At 32.6% G+C, this 19,345-nt stretch overlaps 1 protein-coding gene across 2 annotated transcripts in view; it reads right to left on the reverse strand.

The window, feature by feature from the left end:
* Nucleotides 1-5,186: 5,186 nt before the first annotated feature.
* LOC143238778 (synaptic vesicle 2-related protein-like) overlaps nucleotides 5,187-19,345 on the reverse strand; it is a 58,075-nt gene continuing 43,916 nt past the window's right edge. Inside the window, exons 8-15 of one of the 2 annotated variants that reach the window (XM_076479319.1) lie at nucleotides 19,015-19,217; nucleotides 15,137-15,216; nucleotides 13,885-14,004; nucleotides 13,509-13,620; nucleotides 8,602-8,654; nucleotides 8,181-8,270; nucleotides 6,995-7,108; nucleotides 5,187-6,067 (exon numbers count right to left, since the gene is read on the reverse strand). In XM_076479319.1, coding sequence (XP_076335434.1) covers nucleotides 7,011-7,108; nucleotides 8,181-8,270; nucleotides 8,602-8,654; nucleotides 13,509-13,620; nucleotides 13,885-14,004; nucleotides 15,137-15,216; nucleotides 19,015-19,217 — 756 coding nt within the window. In that variant the 3' untranslated portion in view covers nucleotides 5,187-6,067; nucleotides 6,995-7,010. Of the gene's footprint in view, nucleotides 6,068-6,994; nucleotides 7,109-8,180; nucleotides 8,271-8,601; nucleotides 8,687-13,508; nucleotides 13,621-13,884; nucleotides 14,005-15,136; nucleotides 15,217-19,014; nucleotides 19,218-19,345 lie in introns of both variants that reach the window. The other variant, XM_076479318.1, reaches the window with a different exon arrangement.

Consider the following 19,345-nt stretch of genomic DNA (forward strand, 5'->3'; position numbering starts at 1 on the left):
GCTCTAAGTCTTTTTAGGATAGATCGCTTTCAGCCTTGTACAATTGTAATTGTAAGGTGTAATTGTTGTCCATTTTTCCTGGCAGAATTGCTCCATTTCTGATAAGTTTGTTTAGGTCTTGCTATAAATTTTCCTTTGGATTCAAGTCAGAAATTTGAATAGACCACTCCAGGACATTTACTTTTTTCTTTTGACACCACTCCTATGTGCCTTTGGCCTTGCGCTTCGGATCATTATTGTGATAAAATGTGAATTTTGGACTCAATTTTAGGTTCTTGGCTGACTCAAGTAGGTTTTTCTCTAGTATTTGCTTGTACTTTGGACTATTCATCTTTTCTCACTTCTGACAAGCTTTCCAGTTCCTGCTTACGAGAAGTATCATCATAACACAACGCTACCACCACCATCCTTGACAGCCTGGATGGTGTTGACTCGGTAGTGTGCTGTATCCATCTTGCACAGACACAACACTTTAAATAAAGACAAAAAGCTAAAATTTTGTTAAGTCTGAACTAAAAACAACCACCTGTCACACGTCTGCAGTATTATTTACATGTTTTGTCATACATTCTATACGAGATTTAATATGATTATTTTTCAGTAATTGCTTCTTTTTTGTAACTAGTGCATCCAGGCGAGCTTTGTATATGAAGTAGAATATTCTTGATGTATGAACAGTGACTTCCATCTCAGATATGAAACTTTGCTGCACATCTTTTAAAGACATAGGTGGTCTTACAGTGTCATCTCTACCCAGCTTCCTTCCTGTCGGTTGCTTACTTTAGAAAAACTAGAGAAAATTAACCTGAGATCTTGGTCGTGGTAAAATATATCAAACGAAATGTTTTTATATCCAAAACTTTAATTAGATCTCAAATCAATCAAGAGATGACGGACCTATGAGCTGAACGTTTGTACTTAAAAAACTCGTAGTCACTATTTGAGCTGCTATGCTGTAGATAAAAATACATCTAAATGTTTTCACTTATCCGAAGCAAACAGAAAAGATAAAAGTACTATGACCTGTTGTGTTAAAGCATTAGTATAATACATATGTGTATAAGTGTAGTTTAAACATAGAATGAATGTAAAGGCACACTAAATTAGTAAAAATATGTCAGTTATTAGTCACACTTTGTGGTCGCTAAAATTCGATTTTTTATTGTTATGATTGTGTTTATTGTTCATTTATTATTTCCTTCTATCGTTTAGTTTATCAATGAGTTTTAGTTATATTAAAACACTAACTTACTTTTCAGCTAATCATATGTATTTTGAATAAATATGTGACTGCTAAAGTTGGCATCGGCTTTCCTAGCACTGACGTACAGATACTATTAATGTTGTAAAATATTATGTAAATTTATTATCACATTCGGGGTACTCTGGTGATCTATACAGTAAATAAATACCCTTCCAGAAGTTTCACTAAGAAAGTGAGTTACGAAATAGTCAGCGAATATTTATCTTTATTGAAAGGCATTTTATATTACTGTACTTTTTGGAATTAAGTTATACTTCATAGTTCTTCCATTACTTTCATAATGGATTCTGGATTCTACTTCCATTACTTGAAATAACTTTGATATTTATGAAATATTGCTCATTTACATTGGTGTGAAGCCTTGGCCAAGAACGTGTTTCTTAATTGTGTTCTGGAAAGTGTTTAACTTATTTCTAAATGTTCTAATAGTTGAATAAATTGCTTTTTTGTTATTGAAGACTGATTGTGGGAGAATCACGTTACTCAATAGAGAGCATGTTGTTGAGAATAATAGATACAAAATGTGTACCATATGGTGCAGCTATCTTAAGGAGATGAGTGATATTATAGTTCAATACCAGAAGGTATGCTATAGGCAGACGGTGTTAATAAGGCTCTAGAGGTGGATGGCGTTACTAATTGAGTGGTCTTAAAAAAGATACTATGGGCAGACATTGTAACTAAGGCTCTATAAATTGTTAGTCTTACTAGACATATGTGTGTGTTTTACAATAGCAACCAATGTTTCTATAAGCAATACGTAGAAGCTGCTACTATAGTTATATAGGCAGATGTTGAAAGTAATTTTCTATGGGTGAATTACACGTGTTTTACAAAGGCGGACAGTGTTACTATACTTCCATACTCATTTCTAAGCTGAAGCCTGAAAATAATGTTATTACTTCTGCTAGTGCTACGTTATGATCTATTTATTGTATAAATCATTGCTTCATTCAGAGCTTGCCTTATATGGTTTGCATGTGTTTGTTTTTACTTTTCATAATTTTGTAATACTGTATGTAATACTTATGCATGTATTTAAATATCAAGTGCAAATACTAGTCTCTTTAAAAGGATTACTTTTTATCATTTTATATTTTAAAAAAGTTTCTTTGTTTCTTTGTCTTGTTATATGTTGTTGTCCATTCTTGGCAGAATTGCTCCGTTTCTGATAAGTTCGTTTACGTCTTGCCATAGACATCTAAACCCGATTCTCAGATGTATAAATTCATAGGCATACAGCTGTGGTACGTTTTGTACAAATTACTGTATCTATCTTGTACACGATGTACAAGGTCCTCAAATTTTTAGTTGTTATGAAGATCAGGTAATTGTGTGCTTAGTTTGTAAAACTACCACATACTTACTTTACTGCTTAAACTAAGTTCGAAAGAAGCATTGTTACAACATGTCTTCTACTAAGCTGTGAAGACAATGAATGGCACGCAGTAATAAAGAAGAATTTAAGCTATTCATGAAGTCTCATACTAGCTGTAAGACGTTTACGAAATTTTATTATCTCTCTTGCAGAATATATCATCATCATAGAATTAACAGTAAAATGGTTGCATTCGAAGAGAAAGCAGTCATCACCAAAATGCCAAGATTCCAATGTTTGGATTTCTTATGGATCAGCATGACTCGCTCTACTAGATCAACCAGCGAGTAATTACGAGATAGAGATCTGGACTTGATTGAAGCTATTCTAAAACTACAAATAAAAAACAAAAATTCCCTATGTAAGTATATGATTTTTGTAAAAGCATTGGACGACCCCTAAAGGCTCTCAGAAATTTATAAGAACAATTACTTTGCCCACGAAAACGTTTATGTGAAAGCTATTATGAGGTTATTCTTAATCCGAAAAAAAAAACCCTTCAAACTCAATTTATTTAAGGGTGTGTGTTTTCTTGTACCAAAGCCACATTGGGTTATCTGCTGAGCCCACCGAGTAAGAAAAGTAAATGTTCCCTATAAAGATAGGCCCCTCTCTCTCTTCATCTTACTAATTGTTTAATTGACGTGAAACTTTTTATTTTTATTACTGAATATTTTATTATTAATATTCTCACTTTTTTTTCCTTAACACAAAGATGTCGTTATGGTGATTCAAATACAACAAAAATATTACATATTATTAGTGATATTACATACAAACTAAATTCGGTTTTTGTTTGTTTGTAATGAACACAAATTTATCAAGTAGTTTTGTGAAAAGTTAAAATTTTAGTTAACTAATACAATATTAGTAGTATCTTGGAAGAATAGATAAACATCATATATGATTTAAATTCATACTGTCGCTATATTCAATGAATAAGAGCACTTCAACCATTTACAAGAAATTCCTACATTCAATAAATCAAAACACTTCAACTATTTATTGACGAGGCATGGACTGATGGTTAAGGTGTTCGTCTCTCGCAAATTTAAGAATCGTCAGTTTGAATCCCTGTCATACCTAACACGTTCGCCCTTTCAACCGTAAGGGCGTTAACGGTCAATTACTACTACTGGTGGGTAAAAGAATAGCCCAAGAGTTAGCCATGGATAGTGTTTACTAACTGCTATCTCTCTAACCCATCACTACTAAATTAGGGACAGTTATCTCAGACAGCTCTCTTGTAGGTTTGCGCGAATTCCAAAATAAAACAACGAAGTTGCTAAATCCAATGGATTGGAGCACTTAAACTGTTTATTTAAATATGTCTTGGATAAATATCTATTTATAAATGTTATTTTCTATCAGATAATGGCATCAGGTCTAAGATCAACTATTTCTTTAACAGAGGAAGGACAAAAAATTTAATACGTAAACAAAATGTTATAAGACAATCATAAAATGATTCGTTCTTGTTTGTATAATAAAATCGTTTTTATGAGTTTGAAATCGAATGCTTACTATCTTCCGAAAGTAAAATATATATGATGTTTATTGTACTTTTAACAAACAGATATTTTAAAAGATAGAAACATCTGGGACTGAGTGCACCCATATTATTGTTAATTTGTTCTGACATTTCAGAATTCATCTATTTCTCTTGAAATACCGTGGCAACAAGTTTCAGATTTCTAACTTTTTTTAAATTCTGCAATGGAAGTTACCAACTTATATAATTTATTAGTTTTTAATTCACCAAAAATTAAACACAAAATCATTGTTATTAGTTGTCTATGCATTAAAGTTACAGTTTAATGTCTTTGCTGCTGAAAAGTTCAACACTTCTTAGGTTCTATAAAAACCACTTAACACTCTGACATAAAAGACCAGAAAAATGCAAATACTTTCAAATTTAGATTATTCAAAATTAAGTGGCACCCATACATTCCTCTGTCTGGCAAATGGATAGTTCCACAGCATCAAATTGAATACCTTAATTATAACAGATTGTATTCCCAGCCAGGGAAACATACGTCTGAACTGATAAAATATTTGTTTTAGATACTGAAGTATCTAAAATGAAGTATGTATTCAGTATTAGTAGATAGCGCAGATAGCTCTCGTGTAGCTTTGCGCGAAATTTAAACAAACAAACACGTTTTCCCAGCATATATAAATCCTTTCCACCAACGCAACAATTGATGTTTACAGGGTACTAGTAATTAAACTCTCCTTTTCCTTGTCGTTTATTTGTTGTTAATCAGTTTCTGTTCCTCTTGAAATAACTTTGTGATTACAGTCGGTTCTTGAGACTACCCCCAAAATCATGTTAAAACAGAACACCAATATGAAATTGTTTAGAACTTTCTTTGTTTTAAATATTTCCATTTTTCGTTTATATTTTTCTTTCTTATGATAAGTTTGTCCATTTTCTCTGTTCAGCAAACGATTACGTGATCTATGCACTTAATATATTGGAGATTCAACAGTTGCTCTTATTTCATTAGATTATATTTTATGAAGGGAAGAATCAAAATGAATAATTCTACAAGAAAACTGATTATTACTGCAAGTTATTTTAATTGTCTTTTTTTTTTTTACACGATAATGGCAAATTTCCAATAGAATTAGTTCAATTACAAATAAAACGTTAGGCTTAAACTGAATTTTCTCAAACAAATTATAAATTTCGTCTTAATAACTCATTGTTCAAAACAAATTTCTCCTAGAAATTGATTTGCGAAAGTAACTTATGGAACTTTGAATTCACTTAAATCTTTACTTATAGCTAACAAATGTTAGATACTGAATCCTTTTTATGAAGATACTACGTAATTTAGACAAACTTTACAGTTTTCACCAAAGTGAGAATGTTTTTGATAACTTTGTTTTGTTATTATTAGTAACTATTTAACAGTATTAAATTATTACTTTGAATATATATAAGGGTAATATGGCTGACTGTTACACTTATTCTAAATATGGTCACTTTTACATGGGAAGCGTCCCTTACATATATTTTTGTTATCACCATCTTATAACAATAACACTTTTAGTGTTATATGAAGCATATACAAAATGTTGCACTTAAAACTTGCTTAAACAGTAACCATGTCAAACAGCTGACAATCCAAACATTTGGATTACAAATTTCATATTCTATCCCCCACCTCACATCCAAAAATATATATAATATACATGCACACAACATGTTAAATATTAACACATTTCAACAGTAACTTCGTCAGATGGTAGATCATCCGGGTATTTGAGTTACCAATTTCATACTCCCACTCCCACGTTGAAAAATGTATATAGTGTAAACACACAACATGTTAAATATTTAAAACATTTCAATAGTAACCATGTCAATTTGTAGACCATCCAGGTACTTGAGGCATCTTGGACGATTCTTAATGTTCCTGCAATGAATTACGAACATTTTACTCATTGTACCATTTTATTAAAAAATAATAATAATAAATTAAAAATACGATGCTGTGTGTAACTCTTTTCCAGTTGTAGTCAATCTTGATAAATGGGCTTAATTAATGTGCTAATAAACTGGAAAAGGGAAGTTGAAATGCCATATAATTCCTCAGTAACTTTAGTATGCTTGTGCAAGTCGTAAGTAACAGAGATCACAGCTATGATTCAAGAACTATTCATACTTAAATTCTTTGATTAAAACTCTTAATAAGTAAACACATTCTCACGATTATACATTATTTAATTAAAGTGACACAAATCAGTTTAAACAATGCATAACAAATTAACATTGCACAATGAAAGAAAATTTTTCGTAGACCGCGAGACGTATACATAATAGCTGAAAAGAATGTTGATTTTTGAAACCAAGTGGATACATTTATGCAAGCTTATTCTGTTAACAATAAACCTGGGTGAAAACTACCAGGAGCAGTTTAACTTGCAATGAACATAGGCCCGGCATGGCCAGGTGGGTTAAGGCGTTCGAGTCGTAATCTGAAGGTCGAGGGTTCGAATCCCGGTCCAACTAAACATGCTCGCTCTTTTAGTCGTGGGGGCGTTATAATGTGACGATTAATACTAATATTCATTTGTAAAGGGGTAGCTCAAGAGTTGGCGGTGGGTGGTGATGACTAGCTGCCTTCCCTCTAGTCCTACACTGCTAAATTAGGAACGGGTATCGCAGATAGCTCTCATGTATCTTTGCGCGAAATTCAGTAAACAATCGACCTGAAGAATGGAACTTATGGCGTCCATCACTTCTTAGTCCCAATTGAAATTCACAAAAATCATGCCGATTTTTTTAGTTTAAAATCTGGTAGTAAAGAAACCATTATTAGAAAGTCAGTGAAATGTCTTACTTGAAGTTCTTTTCCTTTAGTATCGAAAGGTAGATAGAATATGAAGACTGTCAACAGAAAGGCTGCAAGTGCATATATACATCCTGCCAACCTGGGTTGGATTTCTGCTAGCATCTATAGTGTAATAACAGAAAACATTACAAGTATATATCATTCATATACATATACATATATTCTGCTACTGCCTTCCCACATTTTATTCTCTTCATCCTGTTAAAATTAGTCACATGGTGTAACTCTTACACATGTATTAACAGTTTCGTAGAATACGACAGTTTCGTTGGTCAGATTTAAGTTTTTTGTATTTAGTCAGTAATATGCTACAAACCCATGTTCAGCAGCACACAAATTCATAAAATTCGTGAATATGTGTACTTCAATAAGCAATGAGTCTTACGTGGGATAATATAATGTTTCTACTATATATACATATAGTAATAATTAATGGCCTTTGTTTCGGCAAGTTTTACGTTTCTGATCGGATACCAGTTAGCAAACAATGAGTCTGACTTGAATTGACATCACCTTCTTCACGTGGATACGCCGTGAAACAACAATCATTGTAGAGCGATTATCACGTTTCTTAAAGTGTATTCATTTATAATAACAGTCTTTTTTTAAGCGAAACTCACATCTACTACTATGTATACATCACATTGTTTTACACTGGTACATTATGAACAATGATCTTCAGTTGGTTTACTGTCACGCTTCTTAGTATGTATGTGTCGTAAAAATTATCCTAAATTCGGTTAGTGGCACTTTTTTATATAAAGTATATGTCTGTGAGCTTGTGTAACGTTTGCTACAAGTTATACATCTGTAAAAATTATCCTTAGCTGAATTATTGTTACGTTTGTTATGATGAATAAGCCTGTGGGTTGTGTCACGTTCGCTATAATGTTACTTCTGAAAACAATGATCCTTACTTGGACTAGTGTTGCGTTTGTTATAATGTGTGGGTCTGTGGGCTTGTGTCACATTTGCTGTAATGTATACATTTGAAAATAATTATCCTCACTTGAGCTAGTGATGTATGTGCTACAATGTATATATTTGTGGGTTTGTGTCGTATTTATTATAATGTGTACGTCTATAAACAATGACACTTACTCGGGCTGTTTCACGCTTCTCATAATACGTAAGTCTGTAAACAACTATCTTCACTTAGGCTAGTGTTCCTTACCTGGGCTACAAATGGTGTGAGAATGGCTCCAAAACGACCAAAACTTGAGTAGAAACCAAATGCTAATGCTCGATGGGTTGTCGGATAGGCCTACAAGTATAAAATACAGAAAGTTGTTTATTACTTAAGTCCATTCCAATGTACTGTAAATGTGTTTAGTGCAATATTCTGTAAAAGCAGACTACAACCGACCTTTTAACAGATGAAGTTACCTGAAAAGACATCAAGTTCAGAACTGAAACAAATTAGAAAAAATCAAAAGCCTGAAGAGTTTAAAGAGAAAAATATTTCATGCAAAGTGAATGATTCACACACTGTATTCCTACACCAACAATGACACACGTCAACATACATTTATATATAAAAAGAGAAATATTATCAGAACCAGTGAAATGTAATAATGCAGCATGAGACATCATACCTCTATTGTGTACAGTACAAGAATCTGGAAGCATCCTGCAATGGCTCCTCTGTCTACAAACAACACGAGAAGCAGAACAGCTGTACTGTAGTGGGGAAAATATTTTGTTGGAAACATTAAACAAAATTCTGTACTTTAGTTAATGTCCCTCATTTATATGAACAATTATTTTCGCTGTTATAAATATAATATATGATAATAAAAAATTTGTTACTGCTTACCATCCGTCACTTGTATCGGAGCTTTGATTATTCTATAACAATAATAACTGACTTGACAAATTAATGTGTATATTACAGAGGGAACTACAGTATGAAATATTTTTGAGATAAATCTGTTTTAGCAATATAAGACACATTAGCACACTTAAATATCATAATTTTGGGATATATTTAACAAAATTTACAAAACGTTGTATAAAATGTTGTAATATGCGAAGTTATAAATTCCATAATCATAAAACAATAGCTTTTAATAGTTTGATAAATATAGCTATAGAAGAAAAATGTTCACAGTGTTGCAGTTCAAATTTCTAGACAATTCTAGTTAGCAATGGAAAATACATAAGGCAATGACTTTAGCTCAGTGACATATAAATCATTAGAGACACTGAAAGTTAACATATCGACACAAAACAATAAGATAGTGATAATTAACCTACTGAACGTGACGCCATAAAGTAATAATGCTTAATTTCTGACTAATAACGCTGGCCCAGCATGGCCAGGTGGTTAAGGGTCGCGGGATCGAATTCTCGTGACACCAAACATGCTCATTGTAATGTGACGGTCAATCCCACTATTCGTTGGTAAATTAGTAGCCCAAGAGTTGGCGGTAGGTGGTGATGAGTACCTGCATTCCCTCTAGTCTTATACTGCTAAATCAGGGACCGTTATCGCTGATAGCCCTCGTGTATTTTTGCTCGAAATTCAAAACAAACCAAACTGTAAGATAACAACGTTTAATTTCATGATGCATTTAACACTTTAAGTCGTGTAAGTGTTAGAAAAATGATACATATGAATTTGTTACCAGGGTCTGGGTGATGCAATCCCCATTCTGACCACCAACAGTGACTTACAGAACTTCAACACTTACAACATCGTTTTCCACAGTTCTGCTTCTATGCGCAAAGCAGGGTGCGGGTATGATCAGTGGTTAGCGTGCTTGAACTATGAAACATAAGGTTTATGATTTCCGTCTCACTACCGCAAAAATCCATTCCACGATAAAGGTGACAGTTACATCTTTCTATCAGATAAGAGAACCTCAGAGTTAGCGATGGGAGATATTGGACAGCTGCATTCGTTGTAGTTTGTGAGCTTATAATTATACATACAGTTATGAATCAATGGCCCTTATGTAGTTTCTAAAACAAACAATTTAGCCTAAGCAGATCTTGAACTACGTAACTTTACATAGAAACATCTAGAATACTATAATACTTAGTATTCAGGCTCTCTTATATCCACTAGAAAAGTCAAAAGTTCCGCAAAATCGCAGGATACGAGCATAACAGAAAATAATTAACATAAGGATACTTTGAAACACAAAATAATTTACTGAGAAGGCAGTTCTATGTTATTAAAACTGGCTTGGTTTATTCTATAAGGCTATCATTTGGCTGTTAGGGTTAAAGTCTATAGAGTCAAAAACAGTATTAGAAGAAGATAGGAAGATCGAGAGCAATGTGCAACAAGAAACAAAATAATATAATTTATACATCTTGACAAAACAAAATATCAGAGAAATATTCCATAAACCCCAACCTTCAACCAATACTCTACAAGCAATATTAAAAAAAAAACAACTAGTTTTATAGATTTGTTTTTTCGTGTGTTTTTTTCATAAATTATCCTTCAAGAAGTCGTTGCTGTTGTTTGTTATTAAGTACAGACCTACACAAAGGGCTATCTGTGCTCTGTCTACCACGGGTATCGAAACCAGGTTTCTAGCGATATAAGTCAGGAGATAAGGCGCTGTGCCACTGGAGGGTAGGGACTTCAAGAAGTCAATCCAGGAAGATATATATGCTAGCACGACACTTTTGAACAAGGGTTGCAGTAAAAAAAATATATAAAAAATATTATCATGTGAAAAGTTAGGTCAATGAGAATGTCATAAATACAGGAACTGCATATAAATTTTAAAATATTAGTTAAATATACCTGAACTAGTTGTGGAAGAGTGAAATTAACAGCTGTTGAAGCTGTCACAGTAGTTACTGCCAGTCGAGTACATTTGTTTAAATATTAAGATTCTACACATTTCTAGGGCTATATAAAAAACACTGCAGATAGGTTAAGAGATTCCAAATGATAATAGGCTAGAAAATCGTTAGTATTATAAAATACTGCAGACGACACAAAAGAAAAAAAACTGCTGTTAAAAGAACTGATATTTTGTAGAAGGAATCGTCGAAATTAAAATGAACAAGATGTTCTTGCCAGTGATCCAGGCTCATGTACCGAAATTCTTAAAATAATAATACGTGAATTACCAAACAGAAGAAAATGCAAAGTTCGTATTTTAAATTTTCATAAGATAGAAAATATATCTTTTAATTGGCTTTTAGCGTAATTATTTTGTAAAATTAAAAAGTTGTTAACAGGCGATGATTAATTTATCTAGTAAAAAATTAAAAACGCAATGGACTGCTTTTACTGCACACTGATAACAAAATCCAGAATATTCCTTTCTTAAAGAATGATTTTTATCACTGGAAGAAGTTAATCTTCCAATTAAAAGAGTATGAATTTTTAGGGTTTTGTGCTAAATCAGGCAAAAATGAAATAACTTCAAAATTATTTAAAAAGATGCAGTACGAATGATAAAAAAACAGAGTAGTAATACAAACAGAAAATAGTCCTGAAGAAATTATTTTGAATGCGTTTCCCAACAATCCAATACCTGGATGAACACAACTTTGCTTATCGGGAGATCAGTGAATCATTATATTGTCAAATAATATGTCTTTAGAGAAGTTAAACTATAAGCTAGATCCGATCTATACTGCTTTCAAATGACATATACTTCACATAAGACACATTGTGTCCTGAAGATTGTTTTGACCGCACGACACAGTATCGTGTGTCTTGATAGAGTTTAAACCACTACCGATCCTGTCGTATAGTGACTGCTCTGATGAGACCAGGTATTGGAACTGGATACATCAGATACGTTCACTCACAAATTATAAGAATTTGGTCCTTGGCGAAAGGACCAGTTTAAGAAGTACAGTTTACAAGTAGTAATGAAATATCTGAAGGTTTATTTTATAATAAGTGCTGCTGCCACAACTTCAACCAATGCGTGTATGTATGTACATCGTTTCTTCTTACAATACGGTATTGTTGAATTGATGTTGCAATAAACAGCCTGGTATGAAGATTGAGAAGTGCAAAATGCAATGAACAAAATATTTGAAACAGCTGGTGACCTAAAGACGAAGAACTAGACAGTTTCACTGGTAAGTTATGTATTGAATTATGTTTAATTATTTTATCAAAATACTTTAATAAGACTCCTAAATACAAATAAATTCCGTCATAAAATAATACTGTCAGAGTGAATGTACATTGTCCATAATATCAGCTAAAGAACTACAGGAGATATATTTCGAAACTTTCTTTCAAACCAACCATTTGCATAAAATGACCAAGACATTTTTTATAGTAGGAACAGTTAACTAAATAACGAATCCGTAGGAATCTCGTAGAATTGGAAATTTCTTACTTGTCACTAAGAATACTAACATATCAAGATGAAGCTAACCAGTCTCACAGAAGATAGTTTATAATATTAAACATGATGGAAAATTATCTACTTTAATAAATTATATTAATGAAAAACTTATTAAAGTTCAGAATAAACCAAAAGCGATTTGCTTGGTTTTGGGATATTTTTATATACAAAATTAAGTATGAAGAGTATTCAGAAATAAGTGAACGCTTTGCGTCTTATAAAGTCGTGTTTGATTTTGTTTTTTCGAATTAAGTACAAATGTACACAATGGCCTATCTGTACTCTGCCTACCATGGGTAGCGAAACCCGGTTTTTAGCGTTGTAAGTCCGTAGACATACCGCTGAGCCACTGTAGTCCGTGTATTTTAATAAGCATAAACAACACAGTGGGTTATCTGTATTGTTCCTACCATGAGCAACAAAACCCGACCTTTTGCGGAATAAGCCCTCAACCTGACTACTCAACCACAGGGAAGGGTATCATAAAAAACATGAAAATCAGATATTTGATTTAAGTTTTATTTGTAAAAGTATAAGTTTATTTTACATTATTATTGAGTTAATATTGCACAATGGCATGGATTAATAATTTTTTTATTATTTCCAACTAGTGCAATACAGTTTCTTGATTGAAAGTACTTCATTTTACTTGGGAGCGGACCTCAGATTTCAAGATTGCACAAACTTAGCAAAGTTAGCTCTGGTTCTAACTGTTGTTCCGTCAAATCTAATGTAATAATACGCATAAAGTAATAATATAATACACTCCGTTTTATACTCTTTATTAAAATATTAATATAATAATTATAATATTATAATAATATAATACACTCCGTTTTATACTCTTTATTAAAATATTAATATAATAATTATAATATTATAATAATATAATACACTCCGTTTTATACTCTTTATTAAAATATTAATATAATAATTATAATATTATAATAATATAATACACTCCTTTTTGTACACTTTGTTAAAATAATAATATAATAATTATAATATTATAATAATATAACACACTTCGTTTTATACACATTGTTAAAATAATAATATAATATATATAATATTACAATACACTCCGTTTTATATACTTTGTTAAAATTAAACATGAAAATATTTAATGTTAAGCTTTAATGTTTAAAATGATGATTGCTTACGGTAAGTTATCTATTAACAGGAACAAAGTACATGCAACGTAGACCAAGAGCAACATGCACATTAGCCTCCTTCGTGAAAACCTCTCGACTAGAAAATAACTTGCAAATATACCTAAAAGAAAGATAATTTAATGCTGAATTATCATTAGTATGAGCTATCGTTTTAAAATTTATGTTCGTTTATTTTCGTAAAGTAGGTATAAAAATCATATTTTTACTTATATTTAGAAATCTTGAACCCAGTTTATTTTTGTTTTACTGTAATATCTTACATTAAGGTGTGAGATTTATAGCATATTGTAAATCTGTACATCCAAGTTTGTTTGTTTTTAAATACCTGTTGCTTATTACACGAGATTTGTATCAAGAATGTTACCCGGCAATTCTGCTGCAGTAGTCCAGAGTATTTCAAGGTACTCAGAGATCGAATATGGTCTACACTCTATGTATTTGTTTGAAATGACATCGTCGCCAGAGCGATTTTGTCTTTCTTCTCCTGTAAATAATCAATGAACAACGTATTATATGCGAGGATAATCTTCTAAACCAGAAAAGTTAAAAGTGATCATCTTCAATAGCACAATAGAGATGCAACCTTAATGTATAAAAATGGAAGAAAATAACAGCGCAATTCTAATGTTGTACAACTACAAGGAAAGAATACATCGCCAGTCACACAGAATAAAAAAAATACAACAACACACTAAAGATGTAACGTAACAGTACTGAAGGACTTTAATCTAATAATCAGAAAGTGATTGCAAACAAGAAAACATTTTGTATGCGATAAGACAGATACATTAAGTACTAACTGCTTTTACATTGCTACAATTTGTTAAGCACACCAATAGTAGGTATAATGATTATCGAAGGTGCTTAGTTTTGCCTTACTATTTGTTATAGGGACGTAGGTTTATTTGCCTCCACAGACTTTGAGTACAATCGCAACCACAAAGAAGTACAGTTTGCAAAGATGTTTTTCTTATGAAACCCCGAAATTACAGTTGGATCCTATGTGATGTAATAGTTCACTTTCTGAGTCTTGACGCGCAGACAAGTATTCATTGAAAATTTAAAGTGACTGTTACGGTCGCATCATACAGTGATATAGACACTACACCAACACATTGCATTCACTGATATTACACTCCGATACCACAACTCAAAAGAAAGTTTGGATATCAGAGAACAGCATGAGGGGGACATAAGAATATGCCAGCAAGAAGAGGTTCCTTTGAGAGAAAACACATACATATTGCCTCAGAGTATTAGAAAGATAATAACTGTCAGATTTTTTCTCATGTTATTTGAGATACAGAGTGTTCTATATGCTAACAAAACCTCTCCCAGATTTGTTATTTTATCTTAATGAGGCCGTAAAGGCTTATCTGCTTTGTTTGTTATTCTGTGTGTTAGCACAAAACTTTATTGTAGACTATCTATGCTTTCCTTTCCAACCCAACCTCCCAAATGGAATCCTGAATTGTAAGTCGTAAAACGAACCTCTGTATCATCTGTGTTACCGAAATATAAACTTTTATTCATTATAGTTTTTCTTACTTTCGTAACCCCACTCCTCCCGGTTATCTATTCATTTGTGAATACGCTGTCTTTTAAACGTTTCTTACCATTGAATGATAATCCATCGTGCGTGATTATTTCTGGAGTTAGAATTGTTATACCGTAGTACGTGAACATCAAAGAGATCCTGCGACAAAAAAAATAATTAGGTGTTAGTAAACTCGCAAAAGCCAGGGATGATAATAAACTTTATGGAGGATTTGTAAGATAAAATAGTACTATAAGAATGTTCTAGAAATTTTGCAAGAAGTGAAAATGTCATGAAGTCCTCAAAGAAACTTTACAAGAAGTAAAATCAGTAGATGAAAACCATAAAGACTTTAAAATGAGCAAAAACTGTTTAGTTTAAAGAACTTGGAAAATAATTACAGTTACAACAGAAAGTGTTCGTACCCCTGCGTCCCGAGTAATTATTTGCTCATAACTTAAAAAGTATCACGATTAAGCTAATAGACGTATGGTGTAGTACTAATATTATTCTAACATATATATACTTAAATTCTGATGTAATAGGAGGAGCAGAAAGTGTTTGTACAGTTCAGAACGTGTGAAAAAACTGATATTCCCCTAAAAATGTTCTTTAGTTTGGCAAATAAACAACATTATACCATTCCAAAACTAGACAATGGGTTCATAATTTTTGGAATTTAGCCAGCAAAAAATGTACTTCCGGCAATTTAGCGCCGTCTCCGTCATTATCTGCTTGGTCATCATGGCGAACAGGAAACAACTGTCCAGTGATTTAAAAAACCGAATTATTGTAAAATACAAGTCTCGTGTGTCTCTTTCCGGTATTGCTACACAACTTAATGTGCCGAAATCTACTGTTAAAAGCATAATTGCCAGGTTTAAGCTTACAGGATCAACTGCTAACTTTCCTCGTTCCGGGCGCCCCACCAAAATTCCAGAGAGAACCAAGAGGAAGGTTCTCAGGGGAAGTTAGTAGGAACCCTCGTTTAACACGTAATGACATACAGAAACTGGCGTTAAAGTAAGCACCTCTACAGTTACAAACATGTTGAGCTCTTCTGGGTTCAAAGCTTGCCGTCCTCGTAGAACTCTATATTTAGAACCACGAGTGAGGTATGCAAGAAAGCATGTAAATAAACCCTTTCCCTATTGGAAGAGTATTCTTTGGTCAGATGAGACTAATATTGAACTTTTCGCCACAAAGATGTTCGCTATATTTTCCGTAAGAAGGGAGAACGAAATCTTCCATATAACACCGTCCCTACAGTTAAACACGGAGGTGGCTCGATCATGCTATGGGGTTCCTTCAGCTCTTTGGTGCAGGTAGCCTTCACCGCGTCAACGGAATCATGAAAAAAAACAAGAGTACGTTGATATATTAGGCACTTATATCAAGAATGATGCTCCGAACTTGCGGCTTGGGCGTCGTTGGATCTTCCAGCACAACAATGACCCTAAGCACACATGGAAGTATGTGCAATCCTGGTTGTAGAGGAACCTTATAAGCGTTCTGGAGTGGCCATCGCAGTCATCCGATCTCAACCCAATTGAAAACGTTTGGCGTGAGTTGAAGACCAGGGTGCATCAGCGTCATCCGAAAATCTTGCAAGAGTTGGAGGCCTTCTGTAAAGAAGAATGGAAAAAAATACCAGTCGAGTACTGTCAAACGATCATGGGGGGCTATGAGGAGAGATTGCGCCAAGTAATTCACCTGAAAGGCAACACAACTGACCATTAAAGTAGACGCAGGAACACTTTCTGCCCCTCCTATGTTTGGTTATTTGTTTATAAACAGTTTATTTGTCGTTCAATTTACATCAAAATTTATGTAGATATGTGTTAGTATAATATTTATAATATACTCTACTATCATTATCCTAATCATGATACTTTTTAGGTTATGAGGAAAAACTACTCGGGACGCAGGGGTACGAACACTTTCTGTCGTAACTGTGTATGTTAGAAATAGAGTAAAATATTAAGAGAATATCGTAGAGAACCCTCAGAAGAAATAGCATCAAGTGAGCACTATACAGATTCCAGAAAAGATAAAGTGTCAAGTGAGCATTATACAGATTTCAGAAAAGATAAAAGTGTCAAGTGAGTATTATACAGTTTCCAGAAAAGATAAAAGTATCAAGTGAGCATTATATAGGTACCAGAAAAGATAAAGTGTCAAGTGAGCATTATATAGATTTCAGAAAAGATAAAAGTGTCAAGTGAGTATTATACAGTTTCCAGAAAAGATAAAAGTATCAAGTGAGCATTATATAGGTTCCAGAAAAGATAAAGTGTCAAGTGAGCATTATATAGATTTCAGAAAAGATAAAAGTGTCAAGTGAGTATTATACAGTTTCCAGAAAAGATAAAAGTATCAAGTGAGCATTATACAGTTTCCAGAAAAGATAAAGTGTCAAGTGAGCATTATATAGATTTCACAAGAAGTATAAATGATTTATATAAAATGAAAGCACTATGTTAACATGATAAGTTCCTTCAAATGGAGAAAGTATTAGGTGAACGACACAGAAATCCTACAACAGAGAAATCTTTGTTAGAAGAATATCATGACAATTATAAGAAAAAGAGAAAGGCGTAGGGCGTAACACTTTTCATTAAAAAGCTTCAAAGTCGTGTTCAGTGGTGAATAAATGACTTATGTGCAGAGTTGTGATCTGGCAAATTACAATGAATACATACATTAGATGTATAACATGATTTGTGTGTCGTATTGTGATGTGATATTTCATATCAATATTTAATTACAACGAGTAAAAATTAAAAGTAGCAACCATGACACTGAAAATTGAAGTAGATAATTTGTTAAATCCCAGTGTCCTTTAATATAACATAAAGTGTAGATTTTTAAAGTGTTAATGTCATCATGATTCAATTTAAAATTATAATTATTGTAGTCTAACTTATAACTGGAAGTTAATTTTTTCAAAGAAATAAAAATTCAACTGTGATAAAAGTGAGGTAGATCGCTTTCTTTTTTACATTCCTACTAATTTACTGATTTATATGATTTTAACTAAACACTAGACTGTAAGTTGCATTAAAATTTGTAATTTTTAATTTATTGTACTACATATATAATTAACTTTTCAGATAAATTTTGGTTTCATTGTTTAGTCCAGCAGACGAGTTCTGATAATAAACAAATGGTTTCCAGAGCAGTAATTTTAACAAAAATTTCAGGATCAAAAGAATATATCTAAATGGTATTTTTACACACATGCGCTTTGAAATACGAATTGAATAAACTAGCCAGTATGTATAAAAGAAGCAATTTCAGTTTACGTGATATTTAATTACAAATGTTGGGGTAAGTGACAGTCAGTTCTTTAGATGAAATTCAGGATCCGGCATGGCCAGGTGGGTTAAAGAGTTCGACTAGTAATCTGAGGGTCGCGGATCGAATCCCGGTTGCACTAAACATGCTCGCCTTAGCCGTGGGAGTGTTATAATGTGACAGTAAAAGAGTAGCCTAAGAGTTAGCGGTGGGTGGTGATGACTAGCTACCTTCCCTCTAGTCTTACACTGCTAAATTAGAGACGGCTAGTGCAGTTAGCCCTCGAGTAGCTTTGTGCGAAATTAAAAAAAAAAAAGATGAAATTTTTCTTTATTTATTCATTTATTTATTTTTGGTTCCCAGGACTAGATCTACGAAATCTGGATAAGATGACTTGTAACTTAATTAAAGGATACAATAAGTACTATGATTTGCTTTATGAACCAACCTAGGCAACCATAAAACAATGCCATTTATTTTCAGTATCATTTGAATTTTTGAGGATTTCTCATTGAAAAAAAAAGCTGATTTCAATATAAAATATGCTGAAGACATAATTTGAGGATCGTTATATCCCTAAGTTACAGCATGATTATTGTTAGCATTTTTAATAGATTTTAATAATAAAATGATGTGAAATGTGTATCTATTTCAACGTACCATGCGTAACATAAAATTACAAAAAGTGATTTATTTTGATTCACTAGATTTGTTATGGAACCATGCTGTATGCCAGAAGGGGGTAATACTAGATTTCCATCAGGCAAAGGTTTGCCGTTTTCTTCTGCCATTTTGGTTAAGCTGATTTCTGCTTCTTTCTTCTTTCCAGAGACGAGAAGATAACGAGCACTTTTCGGGTACCACTAGATGAAAATAAATAATTAGAAATTATAAACTAAATTTTAAGATTTTAGATAGGGGAAGATGCTTAACACATTATGTCGCTTATTGAAATAGTTATTCAGATTTTAATTGTATATACTTAACGTAG

This window comes from Tachypleus tridentatus, chromosome 13, assembly GCF_004210375.1.
Source record: "Tachypleus tridentatus isolate NWPU-2018 chromosome 13, ASM421037v1, whole genome shotgun sequence".
Lineage (NCBI taxonomy): Eukaryota > Metazoa > Arthropoda > Merostomata > Xiphosura > Limulidae > Tachypleus > Tachypleus tridentatus.